The sequence below is a fragment of the Heterocephalus glaber genome, unplaced genomic scaffold (assembly GCF_053883595.1).
Source record: "Heterocephalus glaber isolate CG9 unplaced genomic scaffold, H.glaber_assembly_v1.0 deba00000331, whole genome shotgun sequence".
In the NCBI taxonomy this organism is placed as follows: domain Eukaryota; kingdom Metazoa; phylum Chordata; class Mammalia; order Rodentia; family Bathyergidae; genus Heterocephalus; species Heterocephalus glaber.
The window spans coordinates 49,454,125-49,476,037 of NW_028258142.1; the positions used below are offsets into that span (position 1 = coordinate 49,454,125).

At 37.4% G+C, this 21,913-nt stretch overlaps 1 protein-coding gene across 5 annotated transcripts in view; it reads left to right on the forward strand.

The window, feature by feature from the left end:
- LOC101697883 (uncharacterized) overlaps positions 1–21,913 on the forward strand; it is a 55,401-nt gene that overhangs the window by 18,033 nt on the left and 15,455 nt on the right. For 4 of the 5 annotated variants that reach the window (XM_087193829.1, XM_087193826.1, XM_087193820.1 and 1 more), the window contains exons 4-6: positions 104–463; positions 5,466–5,718; positions 7,417–7,683. In XM_087193829.1, coding sequence (XP_087049955.1) covers positions 104–403 — 300 coding nt within the window. In that variant the 3' untranslated portion in view covers positions 404–463; positions 5,466–5,718; positions 7,417–7,683. Of the gene's footprint in view, positions 1–103; positions 464–5,465; positions 5,719–7,416; positions 7,684–8,584; positions 11,092–21,913 lie in introns of those variants that run through there. The other variant, XM_087193831.1, reaches the window with a different exon arrangement.

The window sequence follows — 21,913 nt, forward strand, 5'->3', positions numbered from 1 at the left end:
CACATTTTTATTAGTTCCTCTGCTATAAATTCTACCTGACCCTGACAAAAGAATCCGCCTGACTACTATTCTCCCTCTAACAGCTAATTTTTATTATTTCTAGGATGTTTCAAGTTTCAAGGGCTTTCTATTTGAACTATGCAAGTATTTAGCAACCCCTGTGGCCTGGGCACTGGCAGTCTGCACAAACGCCAGCTGGACAAGACTGGCTGCTGTCCTCAGGTGTCCTCTGCATATTGGCTTGGGTATGGATGATCCTGGGACACCCTACCCAGGCTCAGAAGGCCTCTGCTACTCAGCTACCTGGTGTCTTGCTAAGTGCAGGCGTCTCTGTTCAGGGTACACAGTCCTCGGGCATGGGAACCAGAAGATCTGGGAGCGTGGCTCAATAATCTGTGTGTGAATAAACACTCCAGATGAGTCTGATGCATGCAGAAGTATGGTCACCACAGACCTAAACTGGGTGGGTTTGACTTTGTACTCTTTCCCTTGCTTTTGGACTAACATGGGGAGCAGGCAGTTTACAGAAGATCTTTGTTTTCTCTTTTAATCTCCCATGTTTTCAACTGGTGGGAATGGAAACAACATTGGCTAATGGAAACAATAATGATGTAGAATGACTATGACTGGTGCCAGTGATAGATCCTAACACCCATTGTTAAACATTTTACTAAATACATATTTCTATTCCACATGATAACAGTTTAATTATACAATCTTAGATCCGCAGAGTGACATTGTAGGTTTCAGTATTTTTTTTTTAACTTATTGCATGAATGTAGTGGAAAAGTTTTATTTTTTATTTATATATTTCTGACAGTTTGATTATTTGCAACAGATAATTACTTAACCTATAAAGTAAATGAAAGATAAAGGTTTCAGCTGAGCTCAATATTCAGACAGAAATCAGAAATTATAATTTAAAATATATAAAATATCAAAAAAAAGATACATTAAACTCTTTCTTCCTAATGTCATTTCTCCTTTTGTTAATGACTCAAGACAAGTATCATGAATAATCATTGTTCTATTCATGTGCAGCGTACTTAACTCTCTTTCCCATTTGGCTATTTCTAATCATCACTGGATTAAAAGTGTATTGACAAAGCTTATTAAAGTGCAAGGTACAGAATGCAGAAGATCATCAAGAAGATCATACACCCTGATCAAGTGGGATTCATCCCAGGGATGCAGGGATGGTTCAATATATGAAAATCAAACAATGTAATACACTATATCAATAGAGCCAAGGACAAAAACCATATGATTACCTCCATAGAAGCAGAAAAAGCATTTGACAAAATCCAACACGCATTTATGATAAAAACCCTACAAAAAATTGGAATAGATGGTCTCTACCTCAAACTGATAGAAGCCATCTATGAAAAACCAACAGCCAATATCATACTAAATGGTCAAAACCTGAAATCCTTCACACTAAAATCAGGAACAAGACAAGGATATCCACTATCACCACTCTTGTTCAATATAGTTTTGGAAACATTAGCCATGGCAATTAGACAAGAAAAAGAAATAAAAGGAATAAAGATATGAAATGAAGAAGTCAAATTGTCATTATTTGCATATGACATGATACTCTATATAGAAGACCCCCAAGAACTCCACCAAAAGTCTTCTAGACTTAATAACCAAATTCAGTCAAGTAGCTGGTTACAAGGTCAACACACAAAAATCAATAGCTTTCCTCTACACCAATGACAGACTCACTGAGAGAGAAACAGGGCAAATAATTCCTTTCACAATAGCATCCAAAAAACTGAAATACCTAGGAATCAACCTAACAAAAGAAATCAAAGACCTCTTCTCTGAAAGCTATGGCACTCTGAAAAGAGAGATTGAAGATGATATCAGAAAATGGACAGACATCCCCTGCTCCTGGGTAGGAAGGATTAATATAGTGAAAATGGCCATACTTCCAAAACCGCTATATAGATTTAATGCAATTCCAATTGAGATCCCAGCAGCATACTTCATGGACCTTGAGAAAACAATCCAAAAATTCATTTGGAACAAGAAGAGACCCAGAATAGCAAAAGCAATTCTAGTTAACAGAGACATGGCAGGGGGTATTACAACCCCCAACTTGAAACTCTATTACAAAGCTACTGTGCTAAAAACTGCATGGTACTGGCAAAGAAACAGACCTGAGGACCAGTGGAACAGATTAGAAGATGCAGAAACAACGCCAGACACACTCAGCCATCTCATCTTTGATAAAGGAGCCAAATACCCTCACTGGAAGAAAGATAGCCTCTTTAATAAATGGTGCTGGTAAAATTGGGCTTCAACTTGCCAAAGATTAAAACTAGACCTATATCTCTCGCCATGCACTAAACTAAAATCAAAATGGATTAAAGATCTAAATATTAAAATAGAAACTCTGAACCAGTTGGAACAGAGGTTAGGTAGAACCCTTGAAGATATTGGTGTAGGAAAAGATTTTATAAACAAAACCTCAGTTGCCTGTGAACTAGCACAAACAATCAACAAGTGGAATCTCTTCTTATTAAAAGGCTTCTGCACAGCAAGAGAAACCACCAGCAGTGTGAAGAGACAACCCACAATGTGGGAAAAAAATCTTCACCTGCTCTTCCTCAGACAAAGGTCTACTATCTCAAATCTATAAAGAACTTAAAAAGATCAGACCTCCCAAATTTAAAGACCCAATCCAAAAATGGGCATCTGAAATGAACAGACATTTCTCAGACAAAGAAGTAGAAATAGCAAATAAATACATGAAAAAATGTTCAACATCACTGGTCATTTGAGAGATGCAAATGAAAACACTGAGATTCCACCTCACCCCAGAAAGAATGGCTGCTATCATGAAATCAACAAATAACAAATGCTGGTGGGGCTGTGGGGAAAGAGGAACCCTGCTCCACTGCTGGTGGGTGCGTAGACTGGTGCAAGCACTGTGGAAATCAGTATGGAGATACCTCAAAGAACTAGGACTGGAAGTCCCATTTGGCCCCACTATTCCACTGCTGGGGATCTTCCCCAAAGAATTAAAAGAATCATACCACAGTGACATATGTGCACCCATGTTCATAGCAGCACAGTTTGTAATAGCTAAAACCTGGAAACAGCCCAAATGCCCATCAACTGGAGACTGGATAAAGAAAATGTGGTTTTTTAATAAAATGGAGTACTACTCAGCCATAAAAAAATGAGAAATTAGAGACATTTATAGCTAAGTGGATGCACACTGAGGCGATACTCTTAAGTGAAATAAATAGGACACACATGTATAAATCCCGAATAGTTTCTCTGGTGTGAGAAACTGAAAGTGTAAACAAGGACTAAATGTATAATAGGTAATGTGGAATAGGAAGAAAAGGGGCAAAGGGGAAGGAAGTGGGAGGGCTAGGGGAAAGGATAGAAGGGAATGGGATTAATATGAGAAAATGGAAAAATAGGAACAAAATTTTTGTAAATAGGGAGGAATGGAGGGGTTGAAGGGAGGGCTGGGCAAGGGTGAAAAATAAGAACCAAGAGAGACTATGTAAAGGTGCAAATTTCCAATGATGAATGTCATTATATTGTATACCTAAAATGTACTAATGATTAGAATGAGTAATCGATAAAGTAAAATAGGAAGAAAAGGTCCAAAGTGGTAGGGATAGTGGGAGGGGCAGGGGAAAGGAAAGAAGGGAAAGAAAAAATGATGAGAAATGGAAAAAATGGAAATAAAGTCTTTGTAAATAGGGAAGGGTGGAGGGGGTGAAGGGAGGGCTAGGAATGGGGATAAAATAAGAACCAAGATGCTTTATGTAAAGGTACAATTCCCAATGAGAAATGTAATTGTGTTGTATACCTACAATGTACCAATAAAATAATTTAATAAAAAAAATTAAAAAATTAAAGTGCAAGGTAAAAGTAAACAATTTCTGAGAGAGAATACAGAAGGAAACTTTTCAGCATTCTTGACTTTATGACAATACCTCAGATTACTTTTGTGTCCTCAATATTTTTGCCAATTGTTTTAAAGATTCTTATAGAAAATATTATGAAATAAAAATTTAAGTAAGACATTTAAAAATCGAATCTTTTTAGAAATTAACAGACTCAACTCTTTTCAAAAGGTGTTATTTTGCCTAATTTTTAATGCAGCTTTACTTATTACCTGATGTGTCAAAAATACTGTAAGTCTGAGTATCTCTCCAGATTTAACATTCTGTTAAATACGACTCACCAGAATAAGACCAAATATACAACTGGAAATTTGAAGAAATTGTATTCATTTGGCAATTGAATGCCTCACCTAATCAAAAACTTAGTTCACTAATCAACATAGGTTCATTTTTCTCTTCTCAAAGAAATAAGACAAAGCCTGAATTATCCACATGTATTTACATCATTCAGTCAGGGATGACTCATTGAACAGAAAAGACAATCTTTCACCACTGAAAAGAAGACTTGTCTAAACAAATCATTGTTAATCCCTCTTAGTAGAAGCAGGAGGCTACCTGGATGATAATTCTGCTATTTTGTTCTATGCACTTATACCTATGAGTCATACTTAGAAGTTACAGCATGGGGTCATTGTGCAACTAAAACTGTAAGACAAAAACATTAAAAGTAAAATGAAGCTGACAATAATTTCTTGATGGTTAAAAATATAAAATATTTTAATCAATGCACTACTATTCATCATGGGCTAAACTGCAAGAGTATTTTAGTTCTGGTACAGTACAGTATTTCACAATGTTAGGCAAATAAATTAACATTTGGAAATGGCTTTGTCTCACAAGAGAGTTGAAGACTTTGGTCAGGAGACTTGGGCCAGATTATTGTTTTTATATTTCCTCATTGTTGTTATTATTGTTGTTGTTATCTGGTGCTGACATATGAACCCAGGGCCTTATACATGCTAAGCACTGTTTTTATTTTTTATGTCTCCAAGTTTTGCTTTTCTCTTGGACCCATAGGGGCAGCATAGTATTGATTTGTCTTGCTCCAGGAAATTTTTAAACAGAAAAGTGATCATAAATTCTCACGTGTTGACTGGCAAAATAGACCAATAAATAGCCCTCTTTGTGAACAAAGCAAAGAAAATGATAAGACACAGCTGAGTTAACAGGAAGCTGGCCACTTACTATCAACCTCTAGTAGATATTTGACATGTGACACTTTCCTGTCTCAAATATAATATGATCTGCCTTGCAGTATTGCTGTCATCACTCATGGTAAATAAAATGCCACTGCAGTCTCCCTATATGCTGAGATCAGGCTTTGTAATATATATATATTCCTCAAGATAACTTATTTCCTGATGAGAAAACTGCAGTCTACAGGAGTTAAGAAGCTTGATGACGCTTACATAATAGCAATAAATCATAATTCAAGTCTAAGTCTGGAAGCAATACTGTTAACCATTCATTTAAGATGAATAACTATGGAAGATATTGATTCATTTATCTTAAATTTTTTTTTCTCCTCAGCTTTTGAAAGCCAATGGAATATGAAAATAAAGAGAAAAAACTATCTGTGGAAACAAAAACATGTCACAAGGACAATGCTAGAGTATATAGTTATAAAAAAGGTAGCTGTCTGAGACAAGGACCATACATTACTGTGAGAAACAGAAATGTATTAACTAGAATATATAAAGAACTCAAAAAAGAAAAAAAGACGCAGTCAAAACATGAGCAACGGAAAAGAACAGACACTTCTCAGAAGATGTACAAATGGCCAGTAAGTACATGAAAAAATGCTCAACATTTCGGGCCACTTAAATGCAAATTAAATGAACACTGAGAATCCACCTGATTCCAGAAAGAATGGCCATCATCAAGAAATCAAATAATAACAAATCATGGGGAAGCTTCAGGGGTAAAAGGAAACTTTCTATAGTGTTGGTTGGAATGTAAGCTAGTACAACCACTGTGGAAATCACTGTGGAGATTCCTTAAAATATAAAACTAGGAACTCCATTCAACCCAGCTGTTCCCCTTCTAAGTGCCTTCCTGGAAAAGTTAAAGACATCGTATTACAGTGACACATACATACCCATGTCTATAGCAGCACAATTCATAATAGCTAAATCTGGGAAAAGGCCTATATGTCTGTCAACAGATGAATGGGTAAACAAAATGTGATATTTATACCCAATGGAGTACTACTCTGCCATAAAGAAGGATAAATCTGAGTAAATTGTATTTGTAGTAAAATGTATGAATATTTGTAGTAAAATGTTTATTTGTAGTAAAATAGATGAAACTTGAGACCATAATATTAAGTGAAATAAGTCAAATACACAGGCTTAGATTTTGCATGGTTTCTCTGATATAAGAAATGCAAAATATAAAAAAAGAGCAAAAAAAAATAGATAATTGGAAAAAAGAGAAATCTTTCTCCAATGGCAAGGAGACCAAAAGATGGAGGAAAGAGAAAGGAGAAGAGGGCTTGAAAGGGAAGAAAAAAAGAGTTGAGATGTGTTGTGTGTGTATCCTAAATCCCTGTGAGGAATGTAATCATTATGTACTGCAAACATGTACTAATAAAAATAGAAAAAAAATCAAGTAACACACAGGAAGGATAAGACGTAGTAGATTGGAAAGATGGTTATCTACATGCCTCTGAGGAAAACTTGATAAGAGTGCTGTATGTGATCATTTGCAAGAAGACTTCCCACTGAACTCGTCCCTCTAAGTGAAGTAGTTTAGAAATTTCTAGAAAGATAATGTAAGATGGAAGGTAAAGCATGGGAATTGCAAAACAAATATGCTTAAGAGTAAAATTTAAAAATAAACATGAAATTGATTATAAGAAAATAAACATGGTAGCCTATAAAAGAAAATTTTGGGACATGAAGCAGTCCTTAAAGAATGCATACTCTCCAATGTATACCTAAGCATTGCCATATTGTAAGGGGCAAGAAATAAGCTTCCAGAAGTCATACCAGGGGTCAGCAGTGGAGGAAGAAATTTTCTCAGACACAGAACCAGGGATAGTCAGAAAGGCCAACAAGGGACCCATTCTACTCATTAGTTAGCTGATGAAAGACTCCCCAGTAGACTGGTAATTGCTCTAGATCGTTCTCCCCATTTTGTTTCTCATGCTTTCCTATTTTAAAATGTAATTTCTATATTCCTGCTTTGCTAGGAGGTTGGAGATGGGAGGGAGATAATATATTGATCTGTTGAGAGAAGTTTTGTATTTCGACCAGTGATCCTGAACTTTGAGCTAGATAAACTAACTGAATCAGAGTTTGGATTATCTCTCCTGGAAAGGGAACAAGTATGTTCTATTTGTGGAAAGAAATTTGCATCTAAATAGTTGGGTAGCTGAGCAAATATTGTACCAGAGACTGCTATCTGTCTACCAAATTCCATTCTGTCCTTCCTTTATGGCAAATACAGATTAAGGTAAGCATATGTCTTTTTTTGGCAGATTACATCTCCTTAGAGTCTTTTGCAGATGGTAATGTAATGTGATTGCATTCTTGAAAGTGCGATGTGAACAACATTGCTGGATACAGTTTCTGCTTCACTTGTTTGAAGATAAGCAAAAAACAAAGCCTGAGGTTGGAATGCTCAATAGTATGGAAGAAAAGGAGTAGCAGGGTGCCTGGAGGTGGGCAGAAGTGGGCACAGGCCAAGCCAGTCTTGGTGCAGACCCTGAATTTTGTTTTGCAAGAAACATCTGAGCCAAGTAATGGTAAGATTTATTTTATATTTTTAGAAAGAAACCTAACCATGTGTGGGAAGAGGAGGAATATTTTAGAGGACTATTGCAAGAGCCCAGTAAGATATGAGGGTGGCTTGGTTGGGAATGGTGGCCGGGAGGGAGCACAACCATTTCCTGGACTTACTGTGAATTTTGTCACTGGACACACTCATGAATTAGATTAAGCTGGACTTGGCCACAGCAGAAAAGGCAGAGGCTATTATAATTACACTACTTTAAGATCAAAGTCAGAATTGCAGTTTAGGGAAGAGTGGTTAATATTAGAGAATTAGGTTAAAAGAGTTGGGGAAGAGAGCAGAAAGAAGCCCAGGAATTAGAAGACATGTTAACTTCTCAAGTGGGGGAGAGGATACAAGATCCTGAGTTATCCAACACCTAACACAAGGAACCAGAGGCTATATTCAAATTAATTTTATAGATTTGTCTGCATTTCACTGTATTGACCATTGGAAGTCTTTACTGACTTCTGTGAACTCCTTGAACATATTATGCTTAACTCTGTAATGGTCAGTTATAGTTCAATTAGCCTCTAAGATATGGAATTAATGACCCATGGAATGTAGCAGCAGTCTCCAAAGTTGAACACATCAGGATAACCTAGAAAGTGTGTTAAAATACATGCTTCATGACCCTCAGTGATCAAACAAGTGCCTGGTAGGATGGAACAATGTACTGTAATCAAAACATGATAACTTTTCCAATGCTAGTAAAAGTTATAAATTCAAGTCTCATAACTTAATTATAACTATAATTATATTATTTTATTATCCAACCATGTACTTTTTACTTTTTGAATTGGCTAAAATTTACCAATGTCACTTTTTTTCTTTCCTCAATTCTTTCTATTACTCTCTTTACAATCAAAATGCAGCATAATCTATCAAGCAGAAAGGAACATTCTATGCAGAAAAGATTTGGAAAACATGAGACATGAAAGGGAGGAAAGATGAGACATGAAAAGAAAAGAGGAAAACTTAAGAGTCATGGCCAGGTATCTTTACACTAGCAACTATAAATGATTGATGCAAGAATTTAAGCGCCATCAGAAATTTTCTTGTTGAGGACAGTGCTTTTCTGAGACTAATATGGTATTGTTTTTGTTTGTTTGGCTTGCAGACTCTATACTAGATGATTTTTACCTTTGTCTTAAAAGATATCATTTTTCCTTTACACACAAGAAAATGAAGGCTCAGAGAAGTAATTTGTCCAAAATATATACAGTGTCCAAGTGATGGAGAGTTTGAGTCTAAACAGTTTTGCTCCTGCATTTGCTGGCTTAACCATTCTGCTGTAGAGTCATACTCTTGCGAAACTGCAGAATAATAACATAACTGAGTTTTTAACATAAATGATAAAAATAACAAACTGTTTTAAAACTTAGCACACTAGAAAGGATTATAAAATTGTCTATCTTCATTTCCTAACTTAAAAATGAAAAAGTTAAGATCAGAAGACACTAAGATAAAGGTCAAAGTCATATTGTTAGTAAAAAAACTTGACAAACCAGTTCTGATTTCCAACTTAGTGTGCTACTGTTTTAACCAAACAAATTGGAGATTTACAAAGTTAATCAGAACTCCATATGGATAAAATAGGTGTGACCGGTAAAGGACTTTTGGCCATATGAATGAAATTTGGTTTGCAGTTTAATAAACAAAGCAGGTATTAAGGCCAGTGTGTTGTTTAATGCTAATGTATTAAAGAGCAAAGATTTTAATCCGAAGTCCATGTGGTGGTTCAAAAGAGATGCGAAAGCTTTCCATTTCCTCCTGGAATGCTGACAGCCAGAAGGAATACCACTCTTGCCGTTGCAACTTTGTCACATATAGCTAGACAAACTACAAATTCATCACTGGATAGGAACCCACCAAAAAGTTGAGGGTGCACAGTAATTAACCTGAAATGTAAGAAAACTATCTGCGAGGGGAGAGAGATATGAATACTCATTTCACCGGAGCAGATGCAACTACACACCAGTGAAAATTAGTTAAAGAATTCAATGAAGAAATGGGCAGAAGCCAAATCTCAGAAGAGCCTTCAGCTACAGGCAGACAGCTACAAGCATTGCTGCGCTTGCACTGGGGAAAAAATTCTAGCTGTATAGAAGGAACAAAAAAGGTTCTTGGCCTCAGAGGAAAGGCTGGAATATGTGAATAGCCCTTAACTATAGCTGTTGGATGTGCAGAAGCACCGAGAAAGTCACAACCTCAAGATCCAGGGACAAGAGGCTGCATCATACCAAGGATTAAGGAGAATAACAGGGACTTTCCCTCCGGCCTCCTTCTCCCCAGGCTAACAGTCATCAGGTAACAGGCAATGTTGGAGTATGGACAGAGAAAGCAAGCACATCTGAAGCACAGTGGAAGAGAATGCAAAGCAGATAACAGAGAAACCCTCTGCAAATAAGTCCCCACCTTACAGTCAGATGTCTCTGAAAGAATTTGAATACTGTTACCCCTGTTACCCTGAGTATAAGATAGCATCAGGAATCCTCAAACTCAACTCTTTTACTTTCCTAGATCAACTCAATTACTGTGAATAAAGTCCTAGCAAAAGGAAAGGTATGTCTATATATAAACATAGAAACTGTCTGAATTTCTCTCTCTACACAAATGCCCAACTCTCAACAAAAATTACAATAAAAACAAATAAGAAAAAGCAACAAATTAGCAAGAAAAAAGCAGTCAATAGACCCAAGCTATGAAATTGATCAGAAAGGAAATTTGAAGTAACTATGGTTAATATATTGAAGGCTGTAAAGAAAAAGATGGACAACAAATAATAACAGGTAGACTATTTCAGCAGAGATGGAAACTATGATATGGAGTAAAATGGAAATGTTAGCAATGAAAAGCAAAATAACAGAGATGTGTATAACATTTAAGGGCTTATTAGAAGACTCAACATAGCCAAGGAAAGAGTTATTCAGCTTGAAAATAAATCTTTAAACATTACCCAAAATGGAGCACAAAAAGATCCAAACTGTGTTCCTTATTTATTGTTAGTGAAGGCTGGGATGTAGCTCAGTGATAGAGCACTTGCCTAGAGTATGCAAGGTCCTGGGTTTACTTCCCTGTTGTACTCAGAGTTTGGAACTGGAACAGTTTTCAGGGCTTGGGATATTTAGCAAACATGACAAATACAATTCAAATTTGTTTTTACTCTTCTAAATGCCTGAGTGATTCCAGGGTGTAATCACAAGAAACTGTTTTCTCAAACAGTCGTCAATACCAAATTAGAACCTGAAGAGATTCTTGTTCTGGTTTGGATCCATTCAGAATGAAAATAATATGCATTTTTTATAATATTCACTAATTTAACAGATAACGTTTGTTTCTTAATTACTTAACATTCTGGTTGCCTAAATCCTTTCCTTCTTCACAAATAGCATTTGCCACTCTTTCCCATCGTCTTATGAAGTATCAGATTGTTCATTCACTAAAGAATGCTCGTGGGTAGGTGTGCCAAAGAACTTGGAGGGATGCTGTACACATGGTGTCCTAGGTAAGAGCCAAGTGACCATCCCCCATGAAATCAGTTTTAGAATCACATAGCTTAGCTATTCGATTTATCTTGGCCTTCTCTGAAAAGGAATAGTAATGGAAATTTATAATTATAATCAGCTGTATTCACATTTCTAAAAATCCTTTGACATACTGCCTCAGTTATGTGAATAATGTACACATGCAAAAGGAATGAATAAAACAATGGAAATTTTAAGTACCATTGAAACTGTTTTTCAACAATTATTTATTTTGAGATTCATTACTCATGAATAGAGCTACCTTGCTGTCATTGTTTAACAGCCTTGAAATATTTTTAGTCACTCACTTAAATTCATCAATCTAGAGTATTAATGTAAAATTTCAATTTAAACAGTGTAGAGGCTTAATGGTAGGAACCTCGGCTGAAATTCTCTTTCCTCCTCCTGCTATATTAATGCTGCCAATAAGCTTGAGATAAAAGAAACTCTTGGTACTATTTAAAGCCAAAGGAAATCACAGAAATAAACTACAAAAAATAACTCTCTAAATATACCAATAAACTTTTTTAATGACTGAAAGCATGATGCAGTTCTTTTTTTATACATAATTTAGAATTTAAAGTTTTAAATCAACATGGAAGTTTTACAAATTGGAAATTCTTGGACAAATGAACTAAAAGTTTACATTTGCTTAATTCATCTTGATTGTGTACTCGATCAGGTCTTTCTAAACATTTTAGTTTCGATTCTAAATTTGTTTTTGTAACTTTTATTCGCCCAAATTCCCTTACAGTATTTTATAACAACTTAACGTAAATATGGCAACAAATGAACCAGATTTCTCTGTATTAAGGACATTTAAAAATGCTAGAGTGAGAAGTTTCCCTTGCTCAACCCACAGGAGAAAGATTTTAATTTTTTTTTAAGTAGGAGAAGCCACACTCACTAATACTAATCACCATGGAAGCTGAATTTAGAAAGAACATTGGTGTCACCCTTACAACTCGAATACACGTAACTGGAGAAGCTATGGATTCGTTGCTTTTCTTGGACCTATCAGAACGTTGAGAGACCAGGACTGGGAAGAGACAAACAGAGACAAGAGAGACAATATATAGGTGAAGTCCTAAACTAGGGCAGTTGCAGTGGGAAAAGAAGGTAAAAGGAGACCGACTAACAAAATGTTACATAGATGGAATCTGTAGGATTCTAGCAAAGAATTGTTTATGGAGAACGATGCATCAGGATGAACTGGTAATGACCATGAGGCTTCCAGCCTTTGTCAGGTGGAGAAGGGAAGTGCCAGTAATGGAGGCAGTAGCAGAGGTTGGGGACATCTTGAAGCAGGGGCCAGTTACACTTAGAGGTAGTTGGTTTAAAATCTATCTCTGGTATTTAATTTCATTTGATAACAAATAATTTCTTAATTTCTTTCTGACTTAGTTTGCCCATCTATATACTAGGGTAAGAAATATGATCCTACAGATAGTTGTTATGAGGTTGGAGATCTACTGCCTGAAAAGCACCTTACACAAAGTGGGTTTCAGGGTGGTAAATGGAAGTTATTTTATTGTCGCTATTATGACTACTGTAAAGAAATAAGCACCATCCTAATTATTAATTGGTAATGGGCAATTGTCTGCATTAGGGAAGTCATCAGGAGCATTGCACAAGGCAGTGCCTCACACCCTGGGGGCTGGCCTGACTCTTGCAGAGAGAGACTAGCTGTCCATTTGAGGGGAGTGAACACCAAGGCAACCTATCTGCGGGACCAGTCTTTGGAGGCTTGCTTTCTTCTTCTGCTTTGTGATTTGAAGTAATCTGGAAAGGATTTACAACACGAAAAGGGAAATGGGACAAGACAGGTTAAGGAATGGAGGTGAGAGCTGTCTGTCCAAGACTGAGGAAAGGTGCATTAATGAGAGGCTCCATTAAGATCCAGGGCAGGGCACTGAGTGCAGGACTTGAAGCTGGCACAGTAGACAGGGTGTGGTGCAAGAACTGTGAGCTGAAAAGGTGCAATCACCATAAAAAGAGGGAGGTTCCTGGGAAGGGCAGGCAGCAGGAAGGTGGAGACATGGGAGGGGCAGGATTGGGAAGGGACAAATGGGAAATTGCTGGGCCCAGCGGGGTGGGGCTCATCCAATAAATCACTTGCAGGTTTTGGAACTGGCTTGAGTGTCTTCTTTAGGTTGCTGCTCCATTAAAGACACTGGTTCCTTTCTGAGGTGACTTTATTCACCCCATTAGTCACCTGAAGCAGATGGACAGCTTCAGGGTGCTTGAGGAATAAGTGGTACCCAGCAGTTGACTCTCCTTCACTTGAGCAAGCACAAGCAGGATTGCACATCTCTGAAGCAGAGGAGATGGTATTGGGAATGGACAAACATAATATCAGGGTGGGGCAGGGTTATCACTTGAATTAATTATATTGCAAAAATGTGGTGCTCATACAATCATGTGCATGATAGATACATCAGTATGCATTTAGGTTTTTCTGATAAATCCTTGGATTTATTTAGTGTATTAAATTATAGCCTATAGAATTCTGTGGTTGGTATGTAAAAAACAAAAGGAAGAAGGAGAGGACCTGTGAAGAAAATGAGAATAGTCTTGGTATGAGCTAGAACTGGATTCAAATCCCAGCTCTGTCTCTTAGCTGGGGGGCTTTAAGCAAACTACTTAGCTTCTTTTAGCCTTAGTTCTGTCAGCTGTCAAAGAGGTGTTATAGAGCGTAACATATGTAACACAGCACATAGCAGGTACTTATAAATGAAAGCTGTTATTACTTTTTAAGTTAACCCTTGTTTTTTTTTTTCTTATGTAATTATCTTTTATATATTTTCAAAGTCACTGAGGCGGGACTGTGACTAATTTCCCAGAGGAGAAGAATGAGGGTAGCGTGGTTAAGTTGCTTGGGGGGAATCATAGAGTTTATAGGTAGCAGAGCTAACAGTGTAGTCCAAGTCTTCCAACTTCCACACTGTGTCCTTTCCATATATAATGTGGAAGATGTAGAGATACAAAGAGGTAGGAACCAAGACTGTCATTCTGCATGTATTTTGCAATGCAAAGGGAAAATCACTGCCTCTGTGAAATGGTGTAACTTTTAGAAAAAAAATATTTTAGCACATAATATTTGCACATAGTAATGGGGTACCAATGTGATAGTTCAGTACCTACATACCATATGTAGAAATCAAATGTGGTAGTTAGCATAAAATTATGTGATTAAGACTAAATTAGGGATAGTCCTTTTGTCTTAGAAAACACTTTGTGGATGCTCTCAACTCTGTAGCATTAAACTTCCAGGACACTCCCTTATTTCACTTGCAAAGAGGGGAGAGCCTCAGGAATCAGGTTCACAATCCATGTAGTCAAAGGTAAGGGAGAAGTACAAGACAGTTGAAAGTCCTAAAGACTCTCTTGCTTTATTCAATAATTATTTTGAAAAACAGTCTCTAAAGATGCTGCTCATTTCCACACGTGAGATGGCTGCATTGCCCATATTGCTTGTATTCTAACAAAGAGAACCAAATAGAAGGATCCCAGGCAGTTTTGTTAAACTTCTGAATATATGAAGGCATCATCTATTCTAACAAATTTGATATCCACATGCACATCTGTGACTTCAAAGTGTCTTCTCCACCCCTGTTATATTACCACACTGTAGACCTCATTATTTTTATGAGAAAGCCCAATTTTTAAGTATTGTTTGCAAAACTTTCACAAACCAGATCTTCTTTAGGTTTTTATCCGCTTTCTCTTAGTCTCCACTTCAAACTTAAGACAGTTAAAACTTCTCTCACTTTCTTACATGCACTATATTAATTCTTCTGTAATCTTCAAGGATGCTATTTACTCTTTTGGAAACACTTTCCATTTACTTTGGCCATTCTAACCTCTCTCTTTATTAGGTAAACATTGTTCTTTAAAGAGGAGCTTGAAGGTCATTTGCACCAGGTAGCCTTTGCTATCTGGCACCATGAAGCATGGGTGTAGTGTTCCTGATATGTTCTCCCTATTCTTTGCCAGGGAACTCCTCACACACTGCAATGTGTTTACTTGTGTGTCTGCCCAGAAGGACAACCCCCTTTACTTCTATTCCCAAAGGCAGGGATCAATGTTCTCCTGTTCATTATTTTTGGCCTCAGGGACAAACACAATGTTTGGCATATGGCACAAGAGGCTTTCCATAAGTACTTGTTGAATGCATACATATGTACAAAAGGTAACTTTTACAATTTGTGAAATCAGCTTTTCAAACAGAAAATAGAGTTTATGAGTAGAGCTTCTCAGCAAATTGTATTTTATCACAATGCCAACATGTATAACATTATCTCTACATTTTTTGTTTTGCAATAATAATTTTGCAAGTTCTGAGTGTTGGCACTAAATTATGAAATACAAATAAGCAATACTATAAAGTGAAAGTAGATGGCTCTTTTTTTAAAAAAAATTCTTTTATTGGTACATTTTAGGTATACAATACGTTTACATTTATCTTTGGGTACTTGTACCTGTACATGATGTATCTTGGTTCTTATTTTTTCGCATTCCCAGTGCTCCCTTCACTGCCTCCACCTTCACTATTTACAAAGACTTTGTTTCCATTTTTTCCTTTGCTTATAATTTTTCCTTTCCCTTTCCCCTTCCACTTCCCCTACCCCTTTGGACCTTGCCTTCCTATTTCAAATGATCAATTATTCATTTTAATCATTTTAATCCTTATTTACACTTTCAGTTTCTCACACTAGAGAAACTATTCAGTATGTACACATGTGTGTCCTATTTATTTCACTTAAGAGTATGGCCCCAATATGCACCATTTAGCTATAAATGTCTCTAGTTTCTCATTCTTTATGGCTGAGTAGTACTCCATTTTATTAAAAAACTACATCTTTATCCAGTTTCCAGTTGATGGGCACCTGGGCTGTTTCCAAGCTTTTGGTATTACAAACTGTGCTGCTATAAACATGGGTGCACATATATCACTGTGGTATGATTCTTTTAGTTCTTTTGGGAAGATACCCAGCAGGGGAATAGCTGGGTCAAATGGGACCTCTACTCCTAGTTCTTTGGGGTATCTCCATACTGATTTCCACAGTGGTTGCACCAGTCTGCACCCCCACCAACAACAGAGAAGGGTTCCTTTCTCCCCACAACCCTGGCAACATTTATTATTTGTTGATTTCTAGATAGCAGCCATTCTTTCTGGGGTGAGGTGGAATCTCAGTGCTGTTTTCATCTGTATCTCTTGAATGACCAGTGACTTGAACATTTTTTCATATTTATTTGTTGCTTTTACTTCTTTGTCTGAGAAATGTCTGTTCATTTCGGATGCCCATTTTTGAAATGGGTCTTTGAATTTGGGGGGGTCTGATTTTTTTAAGTTCTTTGTATATTCTAGTCCTTTGAGGTACAGCTGCTAAAATTTTTTTCCCACATTGTAGGTTGTCTCTTAGCTCTGTTGGTGGTTTCTCTTGCAGTCCAGAAGCTTTTTAGTAAGATGAGATCCTAGTTGTTGATTCTTTGTGCTAGTTCCTGTGCTACTGAGGTTTTGTTCATAAAGTCTTTTCCTATGTCAATGTCTTCAAGAGCTCTACCTAACTTATCTTCCAGCCAGTTTAGTGTTTCTGTTTTACTATTTAGATCTTTAATCCACTTCAATCTTAGTTTAGTGGATGGTGATAGATATGGGTCTAGTTTTAATCTTTGGCACATTGAAATCCAGTTTTTCCAACACCATTTATTAAATAGGCTATCTTTCCTCCAATGAGAGTGGTTGGCTCCTTTGTCAAACATGAGGTGGCTGAGTATGTCTGGAGTTGTTTCTGCATCTTCTAGATTTCTTCCACTGGTCCTTGGGTCTATTTCTTTGGGTTTGTTTCTTTGGGTCTGTGCCATGCTGTTTTTATCACAGTAGCTTTGTAGTATAGTTTCAAGTTGGGGATTGTGATACCCCCTACCATGTCTTTGTTGCCTAGAATTGCTTGTGCTATTCTAGGTCTCTTCTGGTTCCACATGAATTTTTGGATTGTTTTTTGTAGTTATGTGAAATATATTATTGGAATTTCAATTGGCATTGCATTGAATCTGTAGAGCAGTTTTGGAAGTATGGCTATTTTCACTATATTGGTTCTTCCTACCCAGGAGGAAGGGATGTCTTTCCATTTTCTGATATCCTCTTCAATCTCTTTTTTCAGAGTGCTGTAGATTTCAGTGCAGAGGTCTTTTGCTTCCTTTGTTAGATTGATTCCTAGATATTTGAATCTTTGGATGCTGTTGTAAAAGGAGTTGTTTCCCTAATTTCTCTCTCAGTGAGTCTGTTATTTGTGTTCAAGAAGGCTATTGTTTTCTGAGTGCTGACCTTGTATCCAGCTACTCTACTGAATCTGTCAATTAAGTTTAGAAGTCTTTTGGTGGAGTTTTTTGGGTCGTGTATGCAAAGTATCATATCATCAGCAAATAATGACAGTTTAACTTCTTCCTTTCCTATCTTTATTAATTTTATTTCTTTCTCTTATCTAATTGCTGTGGCTAATGTTTCCAGAACTATATTGAACAGGAGTGGTGATATTGGGCATCCTTGTCTTGTTCCTGATTTTAGTGTGAAAGTTTTCAGTTTTTGACCATTTAGTATGATGTTGGCTGTTGGTTTTTCATAGATAGCCTTAATCAGGTTGAGATAAAGACCTTCTATTCCAATTTTCTGTAGAGTTTTTATCATGAATGTGTGTTGGATTTTGATGAATGCTTTTTCTGCATCTATTGAGAAGATCATATGGTTTTTGTCCTTGGCTCTGTTAATATAGTGTATTATGTTTATGGATTTACATATGTTGGATCATCCTTGCATCCCTGGGATTAATACAACTTTGTCAGGGTGTGTGATCTTCTCAATGGCCCTCTGTATTCTCTTTTCCAGTATCTTGTTGAGGATTTTTGCATCTATATTCATTAGGGAGATTGGCCTGTAGTTCTCTTTTTTGGTTGGGTCTTTACCTGGTTTTGGAATCAAAGTGACATTTGCTTCCAGGAATGAATTTGGAAGTATTGCTTGAAATACTTCACTCCAGGCTCTCCTTGACTTGAGGGTTTGTGTTGAGAAGTTTGCCATGATTCTAATGGGCTTTCCTTTGTGGGTGATTGTTTCTTTTCTCTAACTGCTTGTAGGATTTTGTTCTTTTGTTGGGTTTCTGGGATCTTGACTATTATATGTCTAGGTGTAGATTTTTTGATCATGGCTAGTTGGAGTTCTATATGCCTCACTTATGTGTATGTCCAATTCTCTACCTCTGTCTGGGAAGTTTTCTACTATTACTTCTGTGAACAGTTTTTTTTATGTCAATTGTACTTTCTCCTTCTTTTTCATGGACTCCTGACAGTCTTATGTTATTCTTCTTTGCATCATCTAGCAGCTGCTGGATTGATTTCTCATGGTCCCTTACTATTTTTAAGAAATCTCTGTTTTCATGGTCCTTAACCACAATCCTGTCTTCTATATCTGATATTCTGTTTTCACATTCCTTTAATCTGCTGTAAATACTCTCTCAGTGGAGTTTTTAATCTCTTGGCTATCTATTCAAATTTGTTTTGTGGATTCCGCTTCTTTCTTTTGTTGGGCAGTCGTGGTTTCCATTTCTTTCTCTTTTTTTGGTACTGGGGATTGAACTTGGGTCCTTGTGCTTGTGAATCAGGCAGCAGAACCACTGAGCTAAATTCTCGGCCCCTCCATTTCTTTCTTATGCTGGGCATACATGGCTTCCAGTATGGTTCTGAGCTCATCTATTTTTTTGTCTTTGTTTCTGTACTACATCCTCTAACCATGCCTTTCACTCTGCTCACCATCTTTGTAGTTATCTGGGAAATTATTTCTGTTTTGACCTTTTCTAGAGCCTCATCCATCTGTTTGTTACTTCCTGTGCTATCAGTTCAGGGTGTCCAAGAATTTGCTTTTGGTGGGGTGGAAGTCTGAGTTTGTGGCTTGCTTAAATGTCTTCTCATTTTTGTTTTTGGTACTGTCTTTCATTTAATTCCTTGGTTGATACTTCAAAATTGCTTATTGTAAGCATATTTGCTGCTTGCAATTAGAACTCTTATGGAATGATTGGTTCTCAGAGGTGTCTTCCACATATATCTGGTCTTTAGGTTTTGAGTCTCTATTGACTCTGGGTCTATCTCATTTTCATTATATCAGGAAGGACAACTGATTAGATCAATCACAACACCTTAGCCCAAGTGATATAATTATCAACACCATAGCATCAAGCACAGCTTAGAAAATGACAATTTGTGGTAGTTATTAATCTATCACCTATAACTGTGTGAATTAAATAAAAATCAAGGACCAACTCAACATATGTTTATAGTGAATAAACTCTTCAATATAGCAACTTTACCCTTTGGGATGGGGGGGCGGTTAGAAGAAGCTGGGGAGGGAGGGATAGATAGGTAGAAGGATAGGAGAAGGATAGAAGTGAGGACAGAGGACACAGGAAGTTCACGGAAACTCTAAGAAACTGTTGAATACAAGGGGAAAAGACAGAATGAAAGAACAAAGACAAGAACAGAACAACCTAACAGCAATAGGGAGGCTAGAAATACTTTCCTTTGAAACTAATGACAATTGAGAGAAGGAAGAAGAGAAGAAAAGAAAAATAAAGAAGAAATCTGAATTAGGCCCAAAACAGTGAGAGAGCAAGAGAGAGAGAAAGAGAGAGAGAGAGAGAGAGAGAGAGAGAGAGAGAGAGAGAGAGAGAGAGAGAGAGAGAGAAAAGAGAAAAGAAAGAAAAAAAGAAGAGAAAAAAATTTGAAAAGAGTAGAAAAAGAAAAAAAAATTAAAAATAAGAGCAAAAAAATAATAATCTTGAAAATAACAAATAACAAATAAAAACAAAGGGCCTCCTTCAGGGTATGTGGCTGCTGTCACAATATATGATGTAGGTAGCAGTGTGCAGATATAAGTCAATGAGTCTCAGCAAGCCAGTAGCAGCCCCATGAGATTCAGGCAGATTTTTGATGCAAGTCCCAAATTGAGCTCGCTGTCCTCCTGCAGAGTTGAACTCTGCAAGGTTCTACTGCAGGTTCCAGCTGCCCTTCCCCTGAAGATAGGCCAGGTTCCAATGGGAGGTGATGATCCCTCCAACTTACCGAGTACAGTGGTCTGGTGCGCCTTTACTGCAAAGATTCTCTTCACTTTTCCAGTGGGTTTCAGTTTTCATCAAGGAGCCTGAGAGAGGCCCTCTTTCTGTGGTTCACTTCTGCTCTATCTTCTGGAGCTCAGGACAATGGCCTTTATGACCCCCTGTCCCTCTGTAGTGTGGAACCAGGTAGCAGTACAGCCAGGAGGCCAGAGGCATGGGGGAGAGGGCTGTAGGTGCCCACGTGGCTAAACTGGTGGCGGGGGGGGGGAGCGAGAGCAGGATTGAGAGGAGCTCCACAAGGTGGGCAGAGGTCCTCACCATCCCCCAGCTCAATGAGAGGTCATGTGGGATGCAACCAGCAAAGCCAGAGAGGTGAGGCTGCCCAAGCCCTCTGGAACTCACATCTCACCACCATGTGCTCTGAGTGTCACATATGGAGCTACAGGAGTTAATGTTTGCCCTGCTGGTTTGGTTCTTGTTTTGGTCTAACTCTTTTCTATCCCCCTATTTCTCCCTTTTAGAATGGAAATGTTCACCCTGTGCCTTGGGGCTATGTAAAATTAAAAAAAATTTTTTACAATGGTTCACAGCTAAGAGTTTGCCTTAAGTCTCAAAAGAGACTTTTACTTATAGTTTTGAAAAGTATTGAAACTGTTGAGACTTGGAGAAGGTATTATTGCATTTTGGGTTGTATTATGTTAGGCAGAACTATGAACTTGATTAGTTTTTTTGGGGGGGGTACTGGGGATCGAACTCAGGTCCTTGCACTTGCAAGGCAGGTGGGAGAACCACTGAGCTAAATCTTGGCCCTGAACTTGCTATTCTCTTTATTTGGAGGTATAGTTTAAGGAGCTCCGTTTGAGTATCATGTTGACAAAGGGTGGGATGTTGTGGTTGGCATGGGGTATCAATTTGACTGGCTTTGGCATCTACCTGGAGGATTGATAGAACACACTTCTGGGTATGTCTGGGTAGGTCTTGGAGGTGTATCTTTGGGTTCTGTGTCTGGTCCCTTGGCCATTTCTCTCTGTTCTGCTTCCTGACAACCATGAACCTGAACATCTCTGCTCCACCATGCCTTCCCATCATGCCATTTTTCTCTTGGGGTCAGCCAAGCAAGGACTGAATCTCTGAAACTGTGACCCAAATTAAACCTGTCCTCCTTTAAGTTGTGGGTGTCAGGTATTGTGTTCTAGCAATGGGAAAATGACTAATATGTAAATATATTTACCATCTTTGCAATTTGGAAATGCAGCTTCATTTTAGGGATACTAAGAATAATAAAATGCATAAGAATAGTAGTATAAGAGTAGTATTATATGTATTATCTTCTTTCATACCTTTCAATCCTTTTTTAAAGGAAACAACAAAAATAAATTTTATCTCACCTTTCTTGTGCTACTTGGTATTTACCTATTCATACTTTGGTGATCTTAACATTGTGCCTAAAATACATAAGTATTACTTTTAGTTTGCATGCTTATCAAGAGCCTTTTGCTATATTCTGGTACTTATTGAGGATACAAGACTTCCCTTTTTTCTATGGCATCTGCAAAACTCAGTTTGTTCT